The sequence below is a fragment of the Microtus oregoni genome, unplaced genomic scaffold, assembly GCF_018167655.1.
Source record: "Microtus oregoni isolate MIOR12 unplaced genomic scaffold, Mior012 000029F_ref0000214, whole genome shotgun sequence".
Taxonomy (NCBI): domain Eukaryota; kingdom Metazoa; phylum Chordata; class Mammalia; order Rodentia; family Cricetidae; genus Microtus; species Microtus oregoni.
The window spans coordinates 23,104,584-23,123,832 of NW_024543088.1; the positions used below are offsets into that span (position 1 = coordinate 23,104,584).

Below are 19,249 nucleotides of genomic sequence, written 5' to 3' on the forward strand. Positions count from 1 at the left end.
ATGTGGAGGGCTCTTGAAAGGTGATATGAAGAGGTTTCTCAGCAGAGGAGGTCCTGACATTTCAGGTGATAAAAATAGGAGCCAAAATGCAGACATGATAGCACATGGTAATCCCAGAACTCAAAAGCCTGAGGCAGGAGGGTTTTGGTATACATTGTTACAAATGTATACACAGAGAAGCTGAACCACAGACTGGCTGTACCTAGTTCTGGTTTGACACCTACTGTCCCAGTCATGCACATGCTTGTTTGCGCCCCCTTTTTCTTTATTTTTTTTTCATATGGGCGGGTGTGTGTGTGTGTTATATTTCGAGACCGGGTTTCTCTGTGTATCCCTGGCTGTCCTGGAACTTGCTCCATAGGCTAGCCTGGAACTCAGAGATCTGACTAAAGGTGTATGCACCAAGCCTGGCTGTTTGCACTCTTTCCTTTCTTTCTTTCTTTCTTTCTTTCTTTCTTTCTTTCTTTCCTCCTCCTCCTCCTCCTCCTCCTCCTCCTTCTCTTCTTCTTCTTCTTCTTATTCTTATTCTTTTTTGGTCGGGGGCAGGGTAGGGTTTTCGAGACAGGGTTTCTTTGTGTAGCTTTGGCTGTCCTAGACCTGGGTCTGTAAACGAATCTGGCCTCGAATTCAGAGATTCACCTGCCTATCCTGAGTTTTGGGATTGAAGGCGTGCACCACCACATCTGCCCAATCCATTTCTCAAACTACTTGTGTATAGGCGCTGAAGTTATAAGGATAAGAACTTGAACTTGCTCAGCCCACAAGGAGCTCAGTTTGGTCCTGTGACAGCAATGATGTTGGCAGTAGAACCCAAAGATCTACACCGAAGCCACCCTCTTCTGGGGATCCAGTTAGGTCTTCAAATCCATCCTCTTCCGCAGAAGGTGGCACCTGTGTTCCACCCCTCCCGGCTGCACGGAAGCCAGCAGACTGTTCTCTTGGGCCCACCCGGTTGAGACTTCCATCTGCTGCGGCCTGAACCCGGAGCGCCCAGAACCGAGCGCCGCCCGGCGGGTGGGCGGGCAGTCGATGGTGCAGCCAGCGCGGCTAGGCGTCTGGGCGGGGCGGGGCCAGCGCTGGACTCAGCCCAGAGTCGGGAGGGCCGAGGCCACCGGAAGAGTCGCGGTCGCCAGCCGAGCGCCGGGAGTGGGGAGCGGAAGCGGCGGCGGGCGGCGCTGGGACCCGGGAGCGGCCGGAGAACAAGGGAGCTGGCGCCCCGGCCGGCGGCTGAGCGGGGCTGAGCAGCGGGCCGCGCCGAGCGCCGCCGGAGAGAGAGGCCCGGCCCCGCTGCCCGAGCAGGCCGCGCGCCGCGGGGCCGAGGCCGGAGCCATGGGCGAGACCAAGATCATCTACCACCTGGATGGGCAGGAGACGCCGTACCTGGTGAAGCTGCCCCTGCCCGCCGAGCGCGTCACCTTGGCGGACTTTAAGGGCGTTCTGCAGAGGCCCAGCTATAAGTTCTTCTTCAAGTCTATGGACGACGATTTTGGGTGAGGATGGCCCCCGCCCCGCCTCCGGGGAGCCCCTGCCGCTCCGTGCTGGGGGCCAACGCAGCCAGTTCGGACTTCCCTCGCTGCACTGGTTTCTAGCCCCGCTTGCAGCAAGGGAGTGACTCGGTCACTTGGGACCCACTTGATTTTGAGGGACTCCCGATCGCCTCTTGGAGGCCTTGCCCTCCCAGTCCAGTGGGACCCTAAACAATCGGTTCCTACCATTCAAGCCTCGACACTCACCACGGATCAGCGGCCCCCGTAAGACGTACATCCCTTCCACTCCACTCCAAAGTCCTCAGCCCTCCTTCCAGGTGCCACCTTTTAAGCATAGAGTTGGGGTATATTGACACATAGCCTGTCTTCCCCATCCTTTGAGCTCTGCTACTCAGAGCCTTATTTGGAGTGTGCTGTATCTAAGGCCCCAGCCGGTGGGACTTTGAACTGGAGAAGGAGTTGGTGGGGGCTGGGGGTCTGCCAGGCTGGATGCTGGACCTGATGTTTATTGAGCGAGCGTTCTCCCCTCTCTCCTCGGTCGATGGGGTGTTGCCTGACCCGGAGGAGGAGGAGTCCTCACTAACCAGGTGCTGGGGCCTTTTCTCGCCAGATGGTGATCCCAGAGGAGATGTTGCATGGCTTCAGAGCCTGGATGGGAAGGCCAGGGAGGGCCTCTTGGTGTTCTCTTGTCTTCCCTTCCCTACCCAGCTGCAGTTTAGAAGCAGGGACTGCCCCTTTAAGGGAGGTTGGAATGTTGGAGCCTGAGGGTTCTGTAGCAGCTGGCCTGAGAGGGGACACACACACATACACACACTCACACCCCTCTCAGGGCTTGAGGCTTGCCCACATTAACTGGACAGTGGGCCTCGAGGTCATGGAGAACACACACACACACTATCCCTCTTCTGGGCCATGCAGGCCTGAAGGTCCCTCTGATGCACTTGCCTGAGGCTGCTCTGTGCTTGCAGCTGAGACCCTAGAGCTGGGTGAGGGGAAGCATTCTTCTCCCCGGTGTTCATTAGTTTGGCTTCTCTCCCAAGGCCCGCCCTCCAGGCCCCAGGAGGCAAGCACCTTCTGTCTCCTGTCTGCCTTATTTGCCATCTTCTTCCTGGAACTCAGCGTTTGATGAGCTCTTGAAATACTGTGTGTAGCAGTGTTTTGTCCAGTGGAGAGCAGATGGGACTGTTCCTGATTCCATTCTTGCCCAGGGATGAGGACTCCAGTGTGGTGATGGTTGTCTTAAGTCTAGAGTAGGCAAACCTGGTCGAAAGATCTTTTCAGGATCTATCTGGGAGAGTTGGGAGATACTGGGTGGGTGTCTCAGCCTGACTCGAGTGAAATAAGGAGAACAGGGCCTGAAGGAACTGGGATAATATTTCAGGGTATGCTGGGCCAGATGCCTGGAGAGATTAGAATAGCCCTGTATCTCCACCCCCACTCGCCTCTGCCTCCCAAGCAGACCACTGTGGGCTGCTTCCTGCCTTCCCAAGGTTGTGTGAGCAGAACTAACTACAATTATAAAAGGCCCCCATTGCATCTGCTAACTGCTCACAGAATATTTTTCTTTAAATCAACTCTTTTTTTTTTTCCTTAGTTGACTAAACTAATACAGTGGTATTAACTACAGGCCTGATTATCCATTTTATTTATTTCTAAACCACGTTACAGATAAATATTAAACTATTGAACTAAGCAACATTTATCATGTGCTACCTGAAGCCATCTTATATCCATTTGTGGTCCTTGAAGCACCTTTTGCAAAATTATCAGTGGCTGTTCTAGCAGTGTTGAGAACAATGCTAAGAGTGAAGTGGATGTGATTAATTGGTTGGTTTACCTCCCCCCGCCCAACACACACACACACCAAGGGTAAATTAGTGAAAGACCCTGTAGGGCTCTCCTATCACAGAGGACTAATAGTAGAGGACCCTGCTCACAGTTTATTTCATTATTTTTATTTTACAAGCTCATCATATGCTACTTACAGTCGGACAGTGATTTGATTCTTTGCGCATCTTTCATCCCTGACTCCTACCAGCCTACGAAATAGGCACAAATATCCCCCTGTGCAAATGAGGAAATGAGACTGCAAGAAGCCTAAATAGCTTCCCCTGTGTTGCAGAGCTAGTAAATGACAGGTTGGTTGTACGGGGGTCTCACTCCAAAAGCTACGGTCCTGATCACACCACTGTAGGTGTCTCTGTGTGTGTGTGTGTGTGTGAGGGTGGGGGGGGAGGGAAGGAGGTAGACATAATAGTGAGGAATACTATATAAATGACCATTTTATGTATTTTCCTCTTCAAAAAAATAGTAACCCTTGGCTAACTGGGAAAGGAACAGAGCTCTCCTGCTAGCCTAGGCCAGTGACCCTGCCGACAAGAGAGAAAGCAAGTCAGGAGGAGGAAGCCTGCTACACCTTAGCCTCAGAGGTTCAGACTGTGAGGCCTTAGGAGTCCCAACTCCCATCTGGTCTCCAAAAATATTTGTCCAGCTCGGGTTAGACTTGCTCTCTTAGGTTCCCTGGGAGAGGCAGGAAAGGCCCTTGCCTTGTGAAGCCTGATGGCCTGGGTTCTAGCCCCAGGACCCACATGATGGAAGGAAAAATTCAACTTCCACAAGTTGTCCTCTGACCTCCATGCGCCTGTACACCTGTACACACACACACATACACACACTCTCTAAAAAATAATGAAAATCTTGAAAAGAAAAGGGGGCTTGCATGGAATGAGAGACTGTGAATCTTACTAAAACTATAGAGTCAGTAACTAGTCTGTATTATATTCTAAGAGTCTCGCTTACTAGGATGAGACAAAGGCTTGGAGAAGCTAACTGATGTCTCTAAGCTGGGAGACCTACTAGGTGGCAGGATGGTGTCTGAGCCCAGTGTTGTTTGTCCCATCTGAGTCAGGGAGAGACACTGCTGTGGAGTCCTGACTACCCAGCTCTACCACAAGGGTCCAGTCGAAGGTTCCTCCCAAGCCGAAGTCCAGCTGCTCATTGTGAGTCAGCAGAGGCTTGTAGACCCGGTGGTAACCCCAGAAAGAGAAGAAACATCTGGAGGATGGAGTGATGGGGGACTCAGCCGAACTTTCCTACCACAAGGACCCAAAATCCATGCTGTGTGTCACGTGTACCCTCTTTGCTCTTGAGCCCAGGTTACCATGCAAGCCTGGGGAACCCAATGGCCCTACTGGCTGGTTGGTCTGGGCTGCTTTCTTAGGGTCGCTGTGGGGTTAGCAATAATAGGGAGCTGGATGGAAGGAGGCCAGCAGCCTTAGCCTGGGAGCTTCATCGTAAACTCAAGAATGTACCACAAGGAAACCGCTGTCCCAGGGTCTAAACCTCACAGCTCCCTCCATTGTAGTCCCAGACCCCTAAGCATGTGTCCTCCTCTAACCTGTGGTCACATTGGCCTCACTCTGTACCCCTGGGGTGAGTGACAGTGTGATGGTCCACAACAGTTTCTATGTCCATCTCTGGCCCCACACCAGAGTTGGTATCTAACTTCTGGCTCTCTTGCATTCCCAAGGCCAACCTGCACACCGTGGCCACATTCTCTGGTCTCTCGCGCCCCACGTTACTTCCCCCCACTCCCCATAGAACCACTACATCTGTCATCAAACTGGGAAAAATGCGACATAGAGTGAAGAGAGAATTGAAGTCAGAAACAACCTGGGGTTCAATTTCAGCTCTAACGTCTCTTAGTACCATAAATAAGTTACCAAATGTCAGTTTCTTTATTCATGAAATGAGAATGATATTGTGTACCTAATGAGGCTGGAGTAAAATTATATATTTATATATAATTTTTTTTTTTTGAGACAGGGTCTCTTTGTATATCCCTGGCTGTCCTGGAACTCTCTTTGTAGACCAGGCTGGCCTCGAACTCAGAGAGCCATCTGTCTCTTACTCCCAAATGCTGGGATTAGGTGTGTGTACCACCACCCCCCGGCTTTTATTTTAGTAAAATTATATGTTCTGAGGATAGCAATAGAAGATATAATACATAGAAATGTGGAGTCACACAAACGGATTCAAACACCAGCTTCCTACTTGTTACTAGTGTGTTTAGGTGGCTGGTTGAACCTAGGCTCAGTTTCCCACTTTTCTTCCCTATAGCATCTTTGTGAATGTGGATGAGACAGTGTATGCGTGCTTAGCATACTGCTGGGCCTGAAATGCATACTCGATAAAGCCAATTGTCACTGATAGTTTTCTTCCTTTCTTCTGAGCAGGTCCTCATGTATCCCAAGCTGTCCTCAAACTCACTGTAAAGCTAAGGACAGCCTTAAACTGGTCCTCTTGCCTCCACCTCTCTTAATTCTGGATTACAGGCATGCACAACCATGCGAGATGGACGAGCTCCATCTTCAGCCTCCTTATGTCCTTATTCATTGTTTCTCTGTGACAGAATCTCATTCTGTTGCCGCGGCTCACCTCATAATCCTCCTGCCTCAGCCTCCCAGACATGTGCCACATGGATGTTTGTGAATGCCTTCTCTCCTCTTTCCACTCCCTTAAGCTCCTTGTCCACAGCTCTCAGAACTAAGTCAGGATTCCTAGCTGAGAAGAGAACAGTAAGAAGTGTGCCTTTTCCCAGCTGAAGGTCATGCTGGGACTAGGACAAGCGCTCTGGAGGTGCTGAGGTGTGGTGAGGGGCCATTAGAATTGCCAGTCACCTGAGGGCTGAGTTGATGCTCTAGCAAGACAGTTGGCCCAGAGCATAGTGTGTGTTCCTGACTTCTGATCCTCCCCACAGCTTCTTTTCTGTTCTACTTCCTGGAGGTGCTAAGGATATGTCTCTAGTCCCTCCTCACAGCTGAACAGCCTTGTATTGATGGCTTGATCTCCCACTTGGGGTAAACGACAGCTCAGATTATGGGCACCCTCCATTCCCACATCAGAAAGTCTCTCTGACATCCCCCTTTCCCTGCAGAGTGGTGAAGGAGGAGATCTCGGATGACAATGCCAAGCTACCCTGCTTCAATGGCCGCGTGGTGTCCTGGGTAAGGAGCCGTTGGCCTCTAGCTGTTTCCCCCGTGCTGGCTGGAGGGAGGAAAGGCTTAGCTGAGATTGCATTTAGGGATTTTATGCCTTTGTATCTGAATCTACCTTTAGTTTTCTAATAATTTCTTAATCTAAAGTCTTCAGCCTTTAATAAAATTGCGAGAATAGTGGAGGGAGGAACAGGAAGACATGGTGGAGACTCAGAGGTCTTCTGTCTCCTGTGTCCGTCCAGACACCCGCTGCCAGCTGGCATCCTCTGTCGTTTGTGCTGTGCCCCGACTCTGCTACAGTCACCCATGCCTGCCAGCCCTTCCCCCTTGTGCACGTGGCCCTTGCATGGGCCTGTCTTCTCGGTCTCACTCCCTCCAGCCTTTGATGTCGTGCTAGCAGCAGCATCTTGCCTTGCCTTGGCACCCTTGTGACCACTCATTTCCTTCTTGGCAGCTGGTATCCGCTGAGGGCTCTCACCCAGAGCCAGCCCCCTTCTGTGCTGACAACCCAGCAGAGCTGCCACCTTCAATGGAGCGCACAGGAGGCATTGGGGACTCTCGACCCCCATCCTTTCAGTAAGTGTGACTTTAAGGAGGGAATGATCCAAGGGGAAGGGGCAGCTCAGCTCAACCCAGGGCTGGGTAGCTCCCAGCCTCTTCTCTTCTCCAACAAGTCCTCCCTCCCCTTTAGCCCTCATGCCAGTGGAGGCAGCCAGGAGAACCTGGACAATGACACAGAGACCGACTCCTTGGTGTCTGCCCAACGGGAGCGGCCCCGACGGAGGGATGGCCCAGAACACGGTTTGTATCCCTCACTTCCAGCCCTTCCCCGCAGATTCCAGCTAGCTCCCTGCCCCTTTATCCTATTTCCTGAGCTTTGGATATGCCTGGCCCCTGTCCTGCCTGCCACATATCCCTTCTTCCCTCCATTGGGCCTTGCATAGACTCAGCTGCCTACCTCCCTTGCAGCAGCCCGGCTCAATGGAACTGCGAAGGGGGAGCGGCGGCGGGAGCCGGGCGGCTATGACAGTTCATCCACCCTTATGAGCAGTGAGCTGGAGACTACCAGCTTCTTTGACTCTGATGAGGATGACTCCACCAGCAGGTGGGGCTTGCCTTTCATAGGTACTGGGATGGGAGTGAGGAGGGCAAGTGACCCATGAGGAGGCCGGAATCCTGCTGATGCTTCACCCCTGGGAGGGATGTGGGCGTTGTGTCGGGGCCAGGATGGGCCAGCCTGGTGGGGAACGACTTTGGGCCCCACAGGTTCAGCAGCTCCACAGAACAGAGCAGTGCCTCACGTCTGATGAGGAGACACAAGCGGCGGCGGCGGAAGCAGAAGGTCTCCCGGATTGAGCGGGTATGGGCTCTTCCGTGTTCAGGATGAGCAGGGCAGATTATGAGTCCTTCCCAGGCAGGACCACAGCTCTTTCTTCCTCGAAGCCCTTCTGTTTGGTTCGGTGATTGGAATCTTAGGGGTAAGGGTGGTGGGCTGAGGAGGAACACCCGCCCTGCCTGTTGCTCACAGCCACTGTCTCTTCCAGTCCTCGTCCTTCAGCAGCATCACAGACTCCACCATGTCCCTCAACATCATCACGGTCACTCTCAACATGGGTGAGTCTGCTGAACACGGTCCAGTGCCTCTGCTGGGACGGCGTAAGGGGTTTCTGGGAACTACAGCACACATTTTCTGGGACTTGGGGTGGGATCTCAGTGGCAGAGCACAAGGTCCTGGGTTCCATATCCAAAACAGGAAGGACTATATTTGTTCCCTGTTCTCGTGTTGTCGTTTTTTTTTATAAATACTGGCACGTAATGTGATCATTTTAGTATTTTGTTGTCAGGGCTTCAGCAGATAACCAGAGAACTGTGGTACCGTGAGAGGTTTCCTGAGGGAGGGGATTTCTGAGAGCCAGCCCTGTCCCTGCTCATCTTGCCGTTGCATCCTTGCTTGCTCTCTGACTTCTGACTCTTTAGACAACAGCTGGTGCCTGGTGGCTCAGCAGGTGGGCCTGCTGCCAGGCCAGAGTCCAGTCCCCAGAACCCACATGGTAGAAGGAGCAAAACTGACTCCCACAAGTTGTCCTCTGACCTGCGCACACACGCACAAATACAAATGAGTGCAAAATAAATAGAAAAAATGTAATAAAAAATTTAAATGTGGATAAATATGACAGAAAGAGCTTAACTTGAGTCTGAGTTTAACTCCTGCCACCTACTGGCTTAGGAAGGACACATGGGTTTTGCTGATCTGTAAAAGTAAGTCCAGGCGGTGGTGGCACACGCCTTTAATCCCAGCACTCGGGAGGCAGAGGCAAGCGGATCTCTGTGAGTTCGAGACCAGCCTGGTCTACAAGAGCTAGTTCCAGGACAGGCTCCAAAACCACAGAGAAACCCTGTCTCGAAAAACCAAAAAAAAAAAAAAGTAAGTCTGGAGTCCCTGCCTTGTAACCAGTAGGAAAATTGAAAGCATGTTTAAGTGCACACTGTACAGTAATATTTACATGGTTAGTATGTCAGTCAGGACCTCTCTCTCTGCCCTGTACTAATGGGTAGGGGCCCTGCCTGGCTCAAGGTGTTAAATTATTCCCTGCAGAAAAGTATAACTTCCTGGGCATCTCCATTGTGGGCCAAAGCAACGAGCGAGGTGATGGAGGCATCTACATTGGCTCCATCATGAAAGGTGGGGCTGTGGCGGCCGATGGACGCATTGAGCCAGGAGACATGCTGTTACAGGTATCAGTGTCCACCCTGGGTGGTAGCATAGTGAGACGTCCCCGCTGTCTGGAGGAAGACCCTCGGGCCCAGCTCCCCTGTTATCTCACTCCCTGCCCTCTTTCACAGGTAAATGAGATCAACTTTGAGAACATGAGCAATGACGATGCAGTCCGAGTACTTCGGGAGATTGTACACAAACCAGGGTATGAACGGGATGGGATTCTGGGGAAGATGGGGAAGGCATTTCTGGAGGGAGGCTTGGTCTGGCCTTCATACCTCCTGCCTTTACTAGGACAACCTTGTTTTCAGGCCCATCACTCTGACTGTAGCCAAGTGCTGGGACCCAAGTCCACGTGGCTGCTTCACATTACCCCGGAGTAAGTAGACCAGGGATTCAGCCCAAAGTTGGTGCTGGCATACGTCAACTCTGTCCCGCCTCTCTTGAGGGGAGATGGGCAGCCTGTGACTCCTTCTCCTCCTCGCAGGTGAGCCCATCCGGCCCATTGACCCTGCAGCCTGGGTCTCTCACACTGCAGCCATGACAGGCACCTTCCCTGCCTATGGCATGAGCCCCTCCCTGAGCACCATCACCTCCACCAGCTCCTCTATCACCAGCTCCATCCCTGACACAGAACGTGAGTACTCAAGCCTGTCCTCAGGGCCCTGCAGACAAGGTGTGAGGACTGGTGTGAGCCGCTTGTGCACTACAGGGCCTGTGAGAGTCTCCTCAGTCCAGACATCTCACACCGCAGCCCTCCCCAGGGGGCACTTAGAACTGCACTGGACACTATGTGCTTCCTCACGCACAGTGAGCGCCTACAGAGCCTCAGTTTACTCTTGTACAGTGGGACTACCAGTATATACTTCACCAGGTTCCTGTGGTGTTTAACAAGAGGGTCTCAGTAGAACATCATTACTGTGTGACATGAAGTAAGCACTCATTTTTATTGTCATAAATGTACATCTGCACTGTGCTAAGTGCCTTCATGAAGTCATTGAGTGAGCGGGGGAGCGGGAACGCCGCTCTTGTCTTCCTAACTCCATGGTGACTCTTTGCTTCACTACTCCACCTCTCCCCCTAGGCCTAGATGACTTCCACCTCTCAATCCACAGTGACATGGCAGCCATCGTAAAAGCCATGGCCTCCCCTGAATCAGGGTTGGAGGTTCGAGACCGCATGTGGCTCAAGATTACCATTCCCAATGCTTTCATTGGTGAGAGAACCTTACAGCAAGATGAAGGGAAGGGTAGGGAGTCGTGGACCAGGGCTGGGGGGGGGGGGGGGCGGGCACGATCCTTGGGCTACTCCTTTGAGCTATTAATTGCCCCAGCCTCACAGCTTCTGTGAAGCCAGAGGAACCCAAATCAACTGGCTGCCTTATCCCCAGGCTCAGACGTGGTGGACTGGCTGTACCACAACGTGGAAGGATTCACAGACCGGCGGGAGGCCCGCAAGTACGCCAGCAACCTGCTGAAAGCTGGTTTCATCCGCCATACCGTCAACAAAATCACGTTCTCCGAGCAGTGCTACTACATCTTTGGTGACCTCTGTGGCAGTACGTGCCTCCCCATCACTTTTGCTTCTTGCCTTTTTTAGAGACAGGGCCTTGCTCTGTAGATTATACTGACCTGATACCTGCTGTGTAGACAGCTTGACTTCGAACTTGCAGAAATCCTGCCTCAGCCTCCTGAGTGTTGGATTATAAGTGCATGCCACCACCATACCCAGAATCCCCCACCTTCTTGTCTCCTGGATAGGAGTAAGGGTGTGATAGGGTGTGATGTGATGGAGTGAGGGTGTGGTGTGATGGAGTGAGGGTGTGATGGAGTGAGGGTGTGATGGAGCGAGGGTGTGGTGTGATGGAGTGAGGGTGTGATGGAGTGAGGATGTGGTGTGATGGAGTGAGGGTGTGATGGAGTGAGGGTGTGATGGAGTCAGGGTGTAGTGTGATGGAGTGAGGGTGTGGTGTGATGGAGTGAGGGTGTGGTGTGATGAGTGAGGGTGTGGTGGAGTGAGGGTGTGATGGAGTGAGGGTGTGGTGTGATGGAGTGAGGGTGTGGTGTGATGGAGTGAGGGTGTGATGGAGCGAGGGTGTGGTGTGATGGAGTGAGGGTGTGATGGAGTCAGGGTGTGGTGTGATGGAGTGAGGGTGTGATGGAGTGAGGGTGTGATGGAGTGAGGGTGTGGTGTGATGGAGTGAGGGTGTGGTGTGATGGAGTGAGGGTGTGATGTGATGGAGCGAGGGTGTGGTGTGATGGAGTGAGGGTGTGATGGAGTGAGGGTGTGATGGAGTCAGGGTGTGATGGAGTCAGGGTGTGATGGAGCGAGGGTGTGGTGTGATGGAGTGAGGGTGTGATGGAGTGAGGGTGTGATGGAGTGAGGGTGTGATGGAGTGAGGGTGTGATGTGATGGAGCGAGGGTGTGATGTGATGGAGTGAGGGTGTGATGGAGTGAGGGTGTGATGGAGTGAGGGTGTGATGTGATGGTGTTAGGGTGTGATGGAGTGAGGGTGTGATGGAGTGAGGGTGTGATGTGATGGAGCGAGGGTGTGATGTGATGGAGTGAGGGTGTGATGGAGTGAGGGTGTGATGGAGCGAGGGTGTGATGGAGTGAGGGTGTGATGTGATGGTGTTAGGGTGTGTCGTGATGGCAGTAAAGGGATATAGTAGCCGACTCCAGTAAATCTAGGTAAACTTAACAGAGCTGGAGTCTGTGATATCAGCAGCCCAGCCTAGCCCTTCATTGGTCTTCCATCTCTCTGTTGAACCTCAGATTCTCTAAGAGCTGTTCTGTCTTGACATGGAACCAGTAGTTTCAGAAGTGTAGTCTTTCCATCCCATAGTCTTCACCTCCCGGTTGGGGAGGGGCATGGGTACTGTCCATGTTAACAAGTGAGATTGATTTACTGATGTAAATAGTCTACCCCAGGGCACAGAATTAGAAACAAAGTAGCTAGGCTTTGGATCCAGGTCTTGCAGTTGTAGTTCCCACTGCTCTGGGAACTTGCTCTGGGTACATAACACATACTCAAGGTATGTGATGCTCCAAAACCATTGTTCAGCCTGCCCTTGACCATGCACCAACAGATACTACCGGGTCAGGATATGGATTGGCCAGGGAGCCCTGTCTTTCTAAGAACCCAGGGGTGAACCATACCATGGAATGAAGCTGGAGAAATTGTCAGTCAGGTTGCAGACGACTTTGCAACCTGCACTAAGGCATTTAAATTTGATCCTGAGAGGGCCTTTGAGAATAGTTAAGCCAAGTAGCCTGTGGAGACCCTTCCTTTTTGGTAGCCTCTAGATGACCTCAGACAGACACCTTTGTTCGCGCCAGCAGCTAAGCCACAGCCCCAGCACCAGCAGACACCTCTGCCCAAAAGAGCTTTCCTTCATACCTGTGGTGCTGGCTGGCACCCAACGGCTAACTCAGACTGCTTCTGGGACTAGAGTGGCCGATATTACAAAACACTGTCCCTTCATAGAGGGTAGGGTTCCTGGCCTTCAGCAGCTCTTACAGAGTCATGGTGGACTTTGGACTGTGGCAGTTCTGGGTCAAATGTCACCCCTTCCTGTGAACATCAGTAGGTGCTCCAACTCCTAAGTCAGAGGTGGAGGAAGTAGAACCTAGGCCATAGGGCGGTCTCGAACACAGCATAAAGTATGTAAACTGCTTAGAACAGGAGCAGTGTGTGACCCACAAGAGGTACTCCGGAAAAGTTGCCTACTGTTCATATATTTAATTGATTATAAGGTGCACTTTTGATTTTTACATTCCATTATCTGAAATTCATAGACACTTCTTATTATTAATATTTTTAGCAGACATCAGTACAGGGCCCCAGACTTCTGGGAACATACAAAGCTTCCAAGACAGTTAAGGCAGTTTTGCTCAAAAGATATTTTCTTGCTGGGCCCAACTGGGTCCTTCACCTAGGCCACCCAAGGTTCAGCTCAGGATGTGCGTACCAGAAAAGGCTTTTGCTTCGCAGAGGGGTCACAGTCTCCTGAGCTGGAAATGTTGTAGGCTCAAAGAGGAACTTTGTGCTCGCCCTGAAGTATATTCTTGGTCCCCAGGACAGCAGCCTACAGGCTGCAGACATCAGCAGCTGTTTGTATTTGAGCAAGCACAGGCCACTGCTTTCCTTCTTTGCCTGCATGCTGCCTCTGGCCTCTGCACAAGTTAGTGGCTTGGCTGGCAGGCTCCATAAACAGTTCCAGAGCCCCATAACCTGCCTTCTTCCTGCAAAGCTGGCTGGATCACCTTGGGCCTTGGAAGAAGATCTAATGGTATAGATGGCCTCTATGGGGGCATTTATAGCTTTCTTAGAATTGATGTGCCGTGAGCAGAGTATGACCTAGCAGGGTAATCAGTCCTGGTAGCCCTTTATAAACTCCCTTCAGGGAAGTTCTAGCTCTTGTGAGGACGCTTACCTTGAGGAAATGCACAAGTTCAAGGGTGGAAGAAAGTTAGGAAATAGTGGTGCTAGTGCACCGGTGCCAGCTCCGGCTGTAAGCAGGATGGGAGTTCTTTCTGGCCCCTCCTATGCCATCCCCACTCTCCACAACAGAACCAGGAAAATGGGATCAAGGCAAGAGCTTCTACAAAGGAGGCGCTTAAAAGACAATGTGTTCATTTAGGATTCTGCCAACTCCTCTTTCTCTTTTAATTTACCCCTCTACCTATTGTATATTGGGTTGCTTGACCTCCCAATCCCACAGGAATGACACAGGTGCACACATCCCACCCAGCCCATTCTGGACTCCTCCTCCGCTTTTGAGACAGGACCTTACTACATAGCTCTCTGGCCATCCTGGAAATTACTGTGTAGACCAAGCTAGTCTTGAAGTCTCATAGATCTGCCCCCTCTGCCTCCTGAGTGTTGGCATTAAAGGAGTGGGCTACCATACCCACTTCATTCTGAACTTTTATTTTTAAGAATTGTGTTTATTTTTTGTGTGTGAATCCTTGGCCTGCACGTGTGTCTGTGCACCATATGCATGCAATGCCCAAGAAGGCCAAAAGAAGTCGCTGGATCCCTGGAACTGTGGTTACTGATGGTTGTGACCGCCATCTGAGCCCAGATCTGCCAGAGCAGCCAGTGCTCTTCACTGCTGAGCCTTCTTTCCAGCCTCGTCCTGGACTTTTAATAATAATAAGTTATTATTTGTCTTGGGAGAAAACATTCACCTTAGTTTTCCAATTTCTCCAGACTACCCCCTCCTAATTCATCTGAGAAGGCAAGTATATGAGCATCTCTCTGCTTCCTTTCTGTCTGCAGCTTAGGTTAACTCAGGCTGCTCATTTAACCTCTCTGGACTTTTGTTTCTGGGTAGTGTTATTTTGTGTTTTGTTTTTATTTTATGTGCATTGGTGTTTTGCCTGCAAGAGGGTGCTGGGTACCCCAGAAAGCAAGTTACAGACAGTTGTGAGCTGCTATGTGGGTACTGGGAATTGAACCTGGGTCCTCTGGAAAAGCAGCCAGTGCTCTTAACCGCTGAACCATCGTTCCAGCCCCATGTGTAGTGTGCTTCATGAATCACAGTGCTACCTACCTGGGGGCTTCTAGTACTTCAGCCTTCCACATTCCCTGACTCTACTTCCTTCTCAACCCAAGAGAAAACGGCAAAAGAGATGAAAGTGTATGGGTGGATGGGGTCGTTTTTGTTTGTTTTATTTCTGCTTTGTTTTTGTTTCATTTTGGAGTTCTTATTTTTCAGTTGTTTGAGACAGTCTGATAATGGAGCCTAGGCTGGCTTCAAACTTACCATGTAACCCAGGTTGGGCTTGAATTCATATCAAGTCTCTTGCCTCAGCCTTTCTGAAACTTAACGGCATTGCGTATTAGATGTGGGGGTTGGCTGTAGAGCTATTAGCAGTGGCCAAGGAGATCTGCAGGCCTCTCAGTCTGTCCATAAATTTAACACTGTTGCTTGCAGTTCATCTTTGGTTGGAGACCTCCTGATTGTGGGTGTGGGACACAAAACAGACCAGTTTACCTAGTCCTCCTTCCCACAGATATGGCCAACCTGTCACTTCACGACCATGATGGCTCCAGCGGCGCCTCTGACCAGGACACACTAGCTCCTTTGCCGCACCCAGGGGCTGCTCCTTGGCCTATGGCTTTCCCTTACCAGTACCCACCACCTCCGCATCCCTACAATCCACACCCAGGCTTCCCAGAACTAGGCTACAGCTACGGCGGGGGCAGCGCCAGCAGTCAGCACAGTGAAGGTAAGTCAGAGAACCAGCCAGAAGGAAGCTGCAGGGAACCCTGGCCACCTCCGTGCCTCCATCCTGGCCCTATTTGATCCCTACAGGCAGTCGAAGCAGTGGCTCCAACCGAAGTGGCAGTGACCGGCGCAAGGAGAAGGACCCAAAAGCTGGGGACTCCAAATCAGGTGGTAGTGGCAGTGAATCAGACCACACTACACGCAGCAGTCTGCGAGGGCCGCGGGAGCGGGCACCAAGCGAGCGCTCAGGCCCAGCGGCCAGTGAGCACAGCCACCGCAGCCACCACTCGCTGACCAGCAGCCTGCGCAGCCACCACACGCACCCCAGCTATGGCCCGCCCGGAGTGCCTCCTCTTTACGGTCCCCCGATGCTTATGATGACCCCGCCGCCTGCAGCCATGGGGCCCCCAGGAGCGCCTCCAGGCCGTGACCTGGCCTCAGTGCCCCCGGAACTGACAGCCAGCAGACAGTCCTTCCGCATGGCAATGGGAAACCCCAGTGAGTTCTTTGTGGATGTGATGTGATCAGGGCCCCTCTCCGCTCCCACCCCCCCAGCCGGCTGCATCCCTTTCTCCATCAGTCGGTCTTTTTTTACTTTGGTACCTAAAAGGGAAATAAATGGAACTAACTGCTACTGCTTGCTGGTAGCCGCAAGGATGAGGGGTACTCATCCATGCTACAGCCCCTAACCTGCCTCTGGCCCAGCTGGTGCCTCTGCCCACTAACCAGCACCCATTCCACCCAGTTCGGGCTTCCCAGGACTTTTATGTCCCTGCCTCTGCACTGCTGGTCTTTCTTCCCGATGCTCCTCTCACATAGGAGCTGAGCCCAGTGGTGTCACACCCTTATGGCCACCTTTGCTCCCTGCCCCCTCCCCAGAACCCTTTCCCCATCTCCTCAAGCATGTGTTCAGAGATCTTGATTTTACCCCACCATACTGACACCGAAAGAAAATGGTCTCTCCCTTCCTGCCCTGCCCACTGCTTCAGCCCTTCACCCTCCAGCTGCAGCCACCTCTAGGAGGCGTCCATGCCAGCTGCCCCTGCTTGAACCCAGCCCCAATCAGAAGCCCTGAGAGCCCCCCTCAGGTGCCAGGGCCACTGGTGGCTTCCAGGGACTATCTCTGCTGAGTCTGGACCCCCATCCATGCCTTCCCTGTGTGCTAGTTCCCTCGGATCTAACCCTACTAACCAACAGGCTCATCAAATTTCTGGGCCTGAAACATTTTTTCTTCTTTTTCTTCCTTCAAATTTCCCTGGGCCTGGAGCAGCTAAGAATTTCGGGCTGTTTGACTTTCTGTGAGCCCCCAGGAAAGGGAGGCCCAGCCTCCAAGGAGACCAGGAACTCTGCTTCAGCATCCCCAAGGATGTCCATCCCTCACACCCACACTGCAAGGTCACTAGGCTTCTGGGAAGGACCTCAGCTTCACCCAGAATAACATCTCTGTTCTTTCCAGAGGGAAGTAGAGAAATTTTCTCCCCACCCCCTTTCACAGACACACACACACACACACTCACACACACACACACACACACACACACACACACACACGTGTGCCTATGCAAGTTTACATAAGCCTCAGGGCTGGTCCCTGCCCAGAGGGCTGGACCCTTTCTCCAAGTAATCTCCTAGATAGTGGGGCTGGTCCCTAACTGCCCTCTCCCCTTTCTGCTTGCCCTCAAGCCTTCCGCACATGTTCCTGAGAACTTGGTACTTGGATAAAGCCCAAAAGCTAGGGCTCAACAGGTAACAAACAGGTCGTCTCTACTTCCCTCCTGCCCCTGAATCCCTTACAGCCTGCCCTGTCTCATCTTCACCATGGTATCTGAAAGCAGAGCCAGGAAACACAGGCCAGTTGAAGTTATACAAGAGGACTACTGGGACTTCCAGACAGTTCCAGTTATTTTTAAAATTGTTTTCCACCTTGTCACAATTTTCTCTTTAAAACTCTGTTGACTTACCCAGACTTGTATTTTCAGGGCAAAGGTGTCAGAGCTGGGGTTGTAGCTCTGTAGTATAGTACTTGCCTAGCATGCCCTGGGGTTCAGTCCCCAAAAAATGCCTCCCTCCATCAGGATGTCCTTAGCCTATGTTTGGGGGTAAACTGAGGTAGGGATATTTTGACATTCATTTAACAAATATTTCCGAGGATTTTAATGAACAAAGGGCTATGTTAGAAGCATAACTTGGTTTCACCTGTCTTCAGTCCCCTCTGACTGCCACGTCCTGTTCTCTTGAGAACCCCTCCACGGTGCTCCTGCCAGTGTTTCCATGATCCCATCTTTGGCTCACTTCTCTTTCCAAAACTGTCTCATTTATTCTCTTTCCAATTGCTGTTGATATGCTGGCCATTTCTAAATATGTATTCCCAGCCCCAGCTTCCCCCACTCTTCAGATCTCTTTATTACTCACGGGGCATCTCCATAGGCATGTCCATATGTCCCTCGCCAAGTATTATTCCTCTTGAATTCCTGTCCTGTGACCTTCATCACAGTCTACTGAGGCCCACTAGCCAGAGACATTTATGGGCCTCATCCCTTCTTCCTACATGGCATTAGTCAGCATATCACACCCTTCCACTCTGACACTCTTTCTCAAGTTCCTTTCCTCCTTTTTAATTTACAGAGCATGGGATTTGGAGTCAGGTTGGTTTGGGCTTGAATTCCAACTCTACCATTTTTGGTTGTGTAATAGTTATTTAACCTCTCTGGAGCCTCAGTCCTCCTGTATGTAAAATGACGATAATAATACCTACCTCACAGGGTTGTTGTGAGGATTTAAATTAGATATTGTACGAAAAGTGCCTAGCACAGTGCCTGGCACACAATAGAGTAGGTGCTCAATAAATGGTAGCTATTATTATTATTATCATTACAAATTTATTCTAAACTGGCAAACATTTAGGGTAAGATGGGAAGACAAAGCTTTTGCAGAGATACATGAAACCATCAGTGGTGCTTCAAGGATTAGAAGTATCAGTTTTGATCATTGAATAATGTTCTAAAGTGCTAATCTTTTGAGAAATGTCAGGTCTTCATCCTGCTCTGCCCTGGCCTCTGGTAGGAGGTTTCTAGCAATAGTAAGGTTAGCAACCAGATTTGCCTGGCCCTCTACCTTCCTTCCTTCCCGCCTTAGCAGTCATGGGCCTGCTCAGGCAATAAGACATCTCTGCCTACTGAGAGAAGAACCAAATTTCCTTGATTTGGCAAGAACCGGGTAGGCTGTTTGTGTCCAGGGTTGGCTCCACCTCCTCATTCTCTCATTTTGGATGTCATGGGAGACGGAATTTCTTAGTTCTATGCACAACTAAATTGGGGTGGATATGATCTTATGTAGCCCTGGCTGTCCTGAAACTCCCTATATAGACCAGGCTGCCCTAAAACTCCTGCCTCTGCCTCCCGAGCGCTGCAATTAAAGGAGTGCATCACAGTCACGGGTTTCAGAGAAAAACGTTTACTAGTTTTGCCGAGAATTAGTCTCCCTCCCCACCCTTTGTCTTTGGTTAATTGTCCCCGGGAAAGGGCTCAGTCGTGACTGCAATAGATACATACACCTTGGGAAAATCAATGTTGGTGTTAAAGAGCAGTAAATTCAGCACTGTTTGTAAGGTGAAGACAGCCAGTCTTCGGAATCTGGAGACAATAAAAGACTTCAGTAACTCAAAATTTACAGCTGGTTTCGACAAACAGTCTTTGATCTTTCGAAGCCTACCGAAACCTAACTAGGAACAGAAAAGATGGAAGAGACTACACTTCCCGTGATACTCGGTGAAGCAAATGAATGGGTGGAGTGTACCACGACGCGTGTCGCAAG

The 19,249-nt window shown here is 51.3% G+C and overlaps 1 protein-coding gene across 2 annotated transcripts; it reads left to right on the forward strand.

Moving 5' to 3' along the window:
* Positions 1-1,123: 1,123 nt before the first annotated feature.
* Positions 1,124-18,295, forward strand: Dvl3 (dishevelled segment polarity protein 3). Of its 2 annotated transcripts, none has more exons than XM_041678023.1 (16): positions 1,124-1,490; positions 6,424-6,493; positions 6,939-7,060; positions 7,176-7,285; positions 7,457-7,589; positions 7,751-7,844; positions 8,029-8,098; positions 9,081-9,220; positions 9,329-9,405; positions 9,512-9,579; positions 9,688-9,837; positions 10,285-10,416; positions 10,591-10,758; positions 15,222-15,437; positions 15,524-15,934; positions 16,707-18,295. In XM_041678023.1, the coding sequence occupies exons 1-16, from the start codon at positions 1,330-1,332 to the stop codon at positions 16,736-16,738; spliced, it is 2,154 nt and encodes a 717-aa protein (XP_041533957.1). In that variant the 5' UTR covers positions 1,124-1,329; the 3' UTR covers positions 16,739-18,295. The 2 variants fall into 2 exon arrangements, with proteins under 2 accessions (XP_041533957.1, XP_041533956.1); XM_041678022.1 differs by having other exon boundaries at positions 1,125-1,490; positions 7,454-7,589.
* Positions 18,296-19,249: the final 954 nt, after the last annotated feature.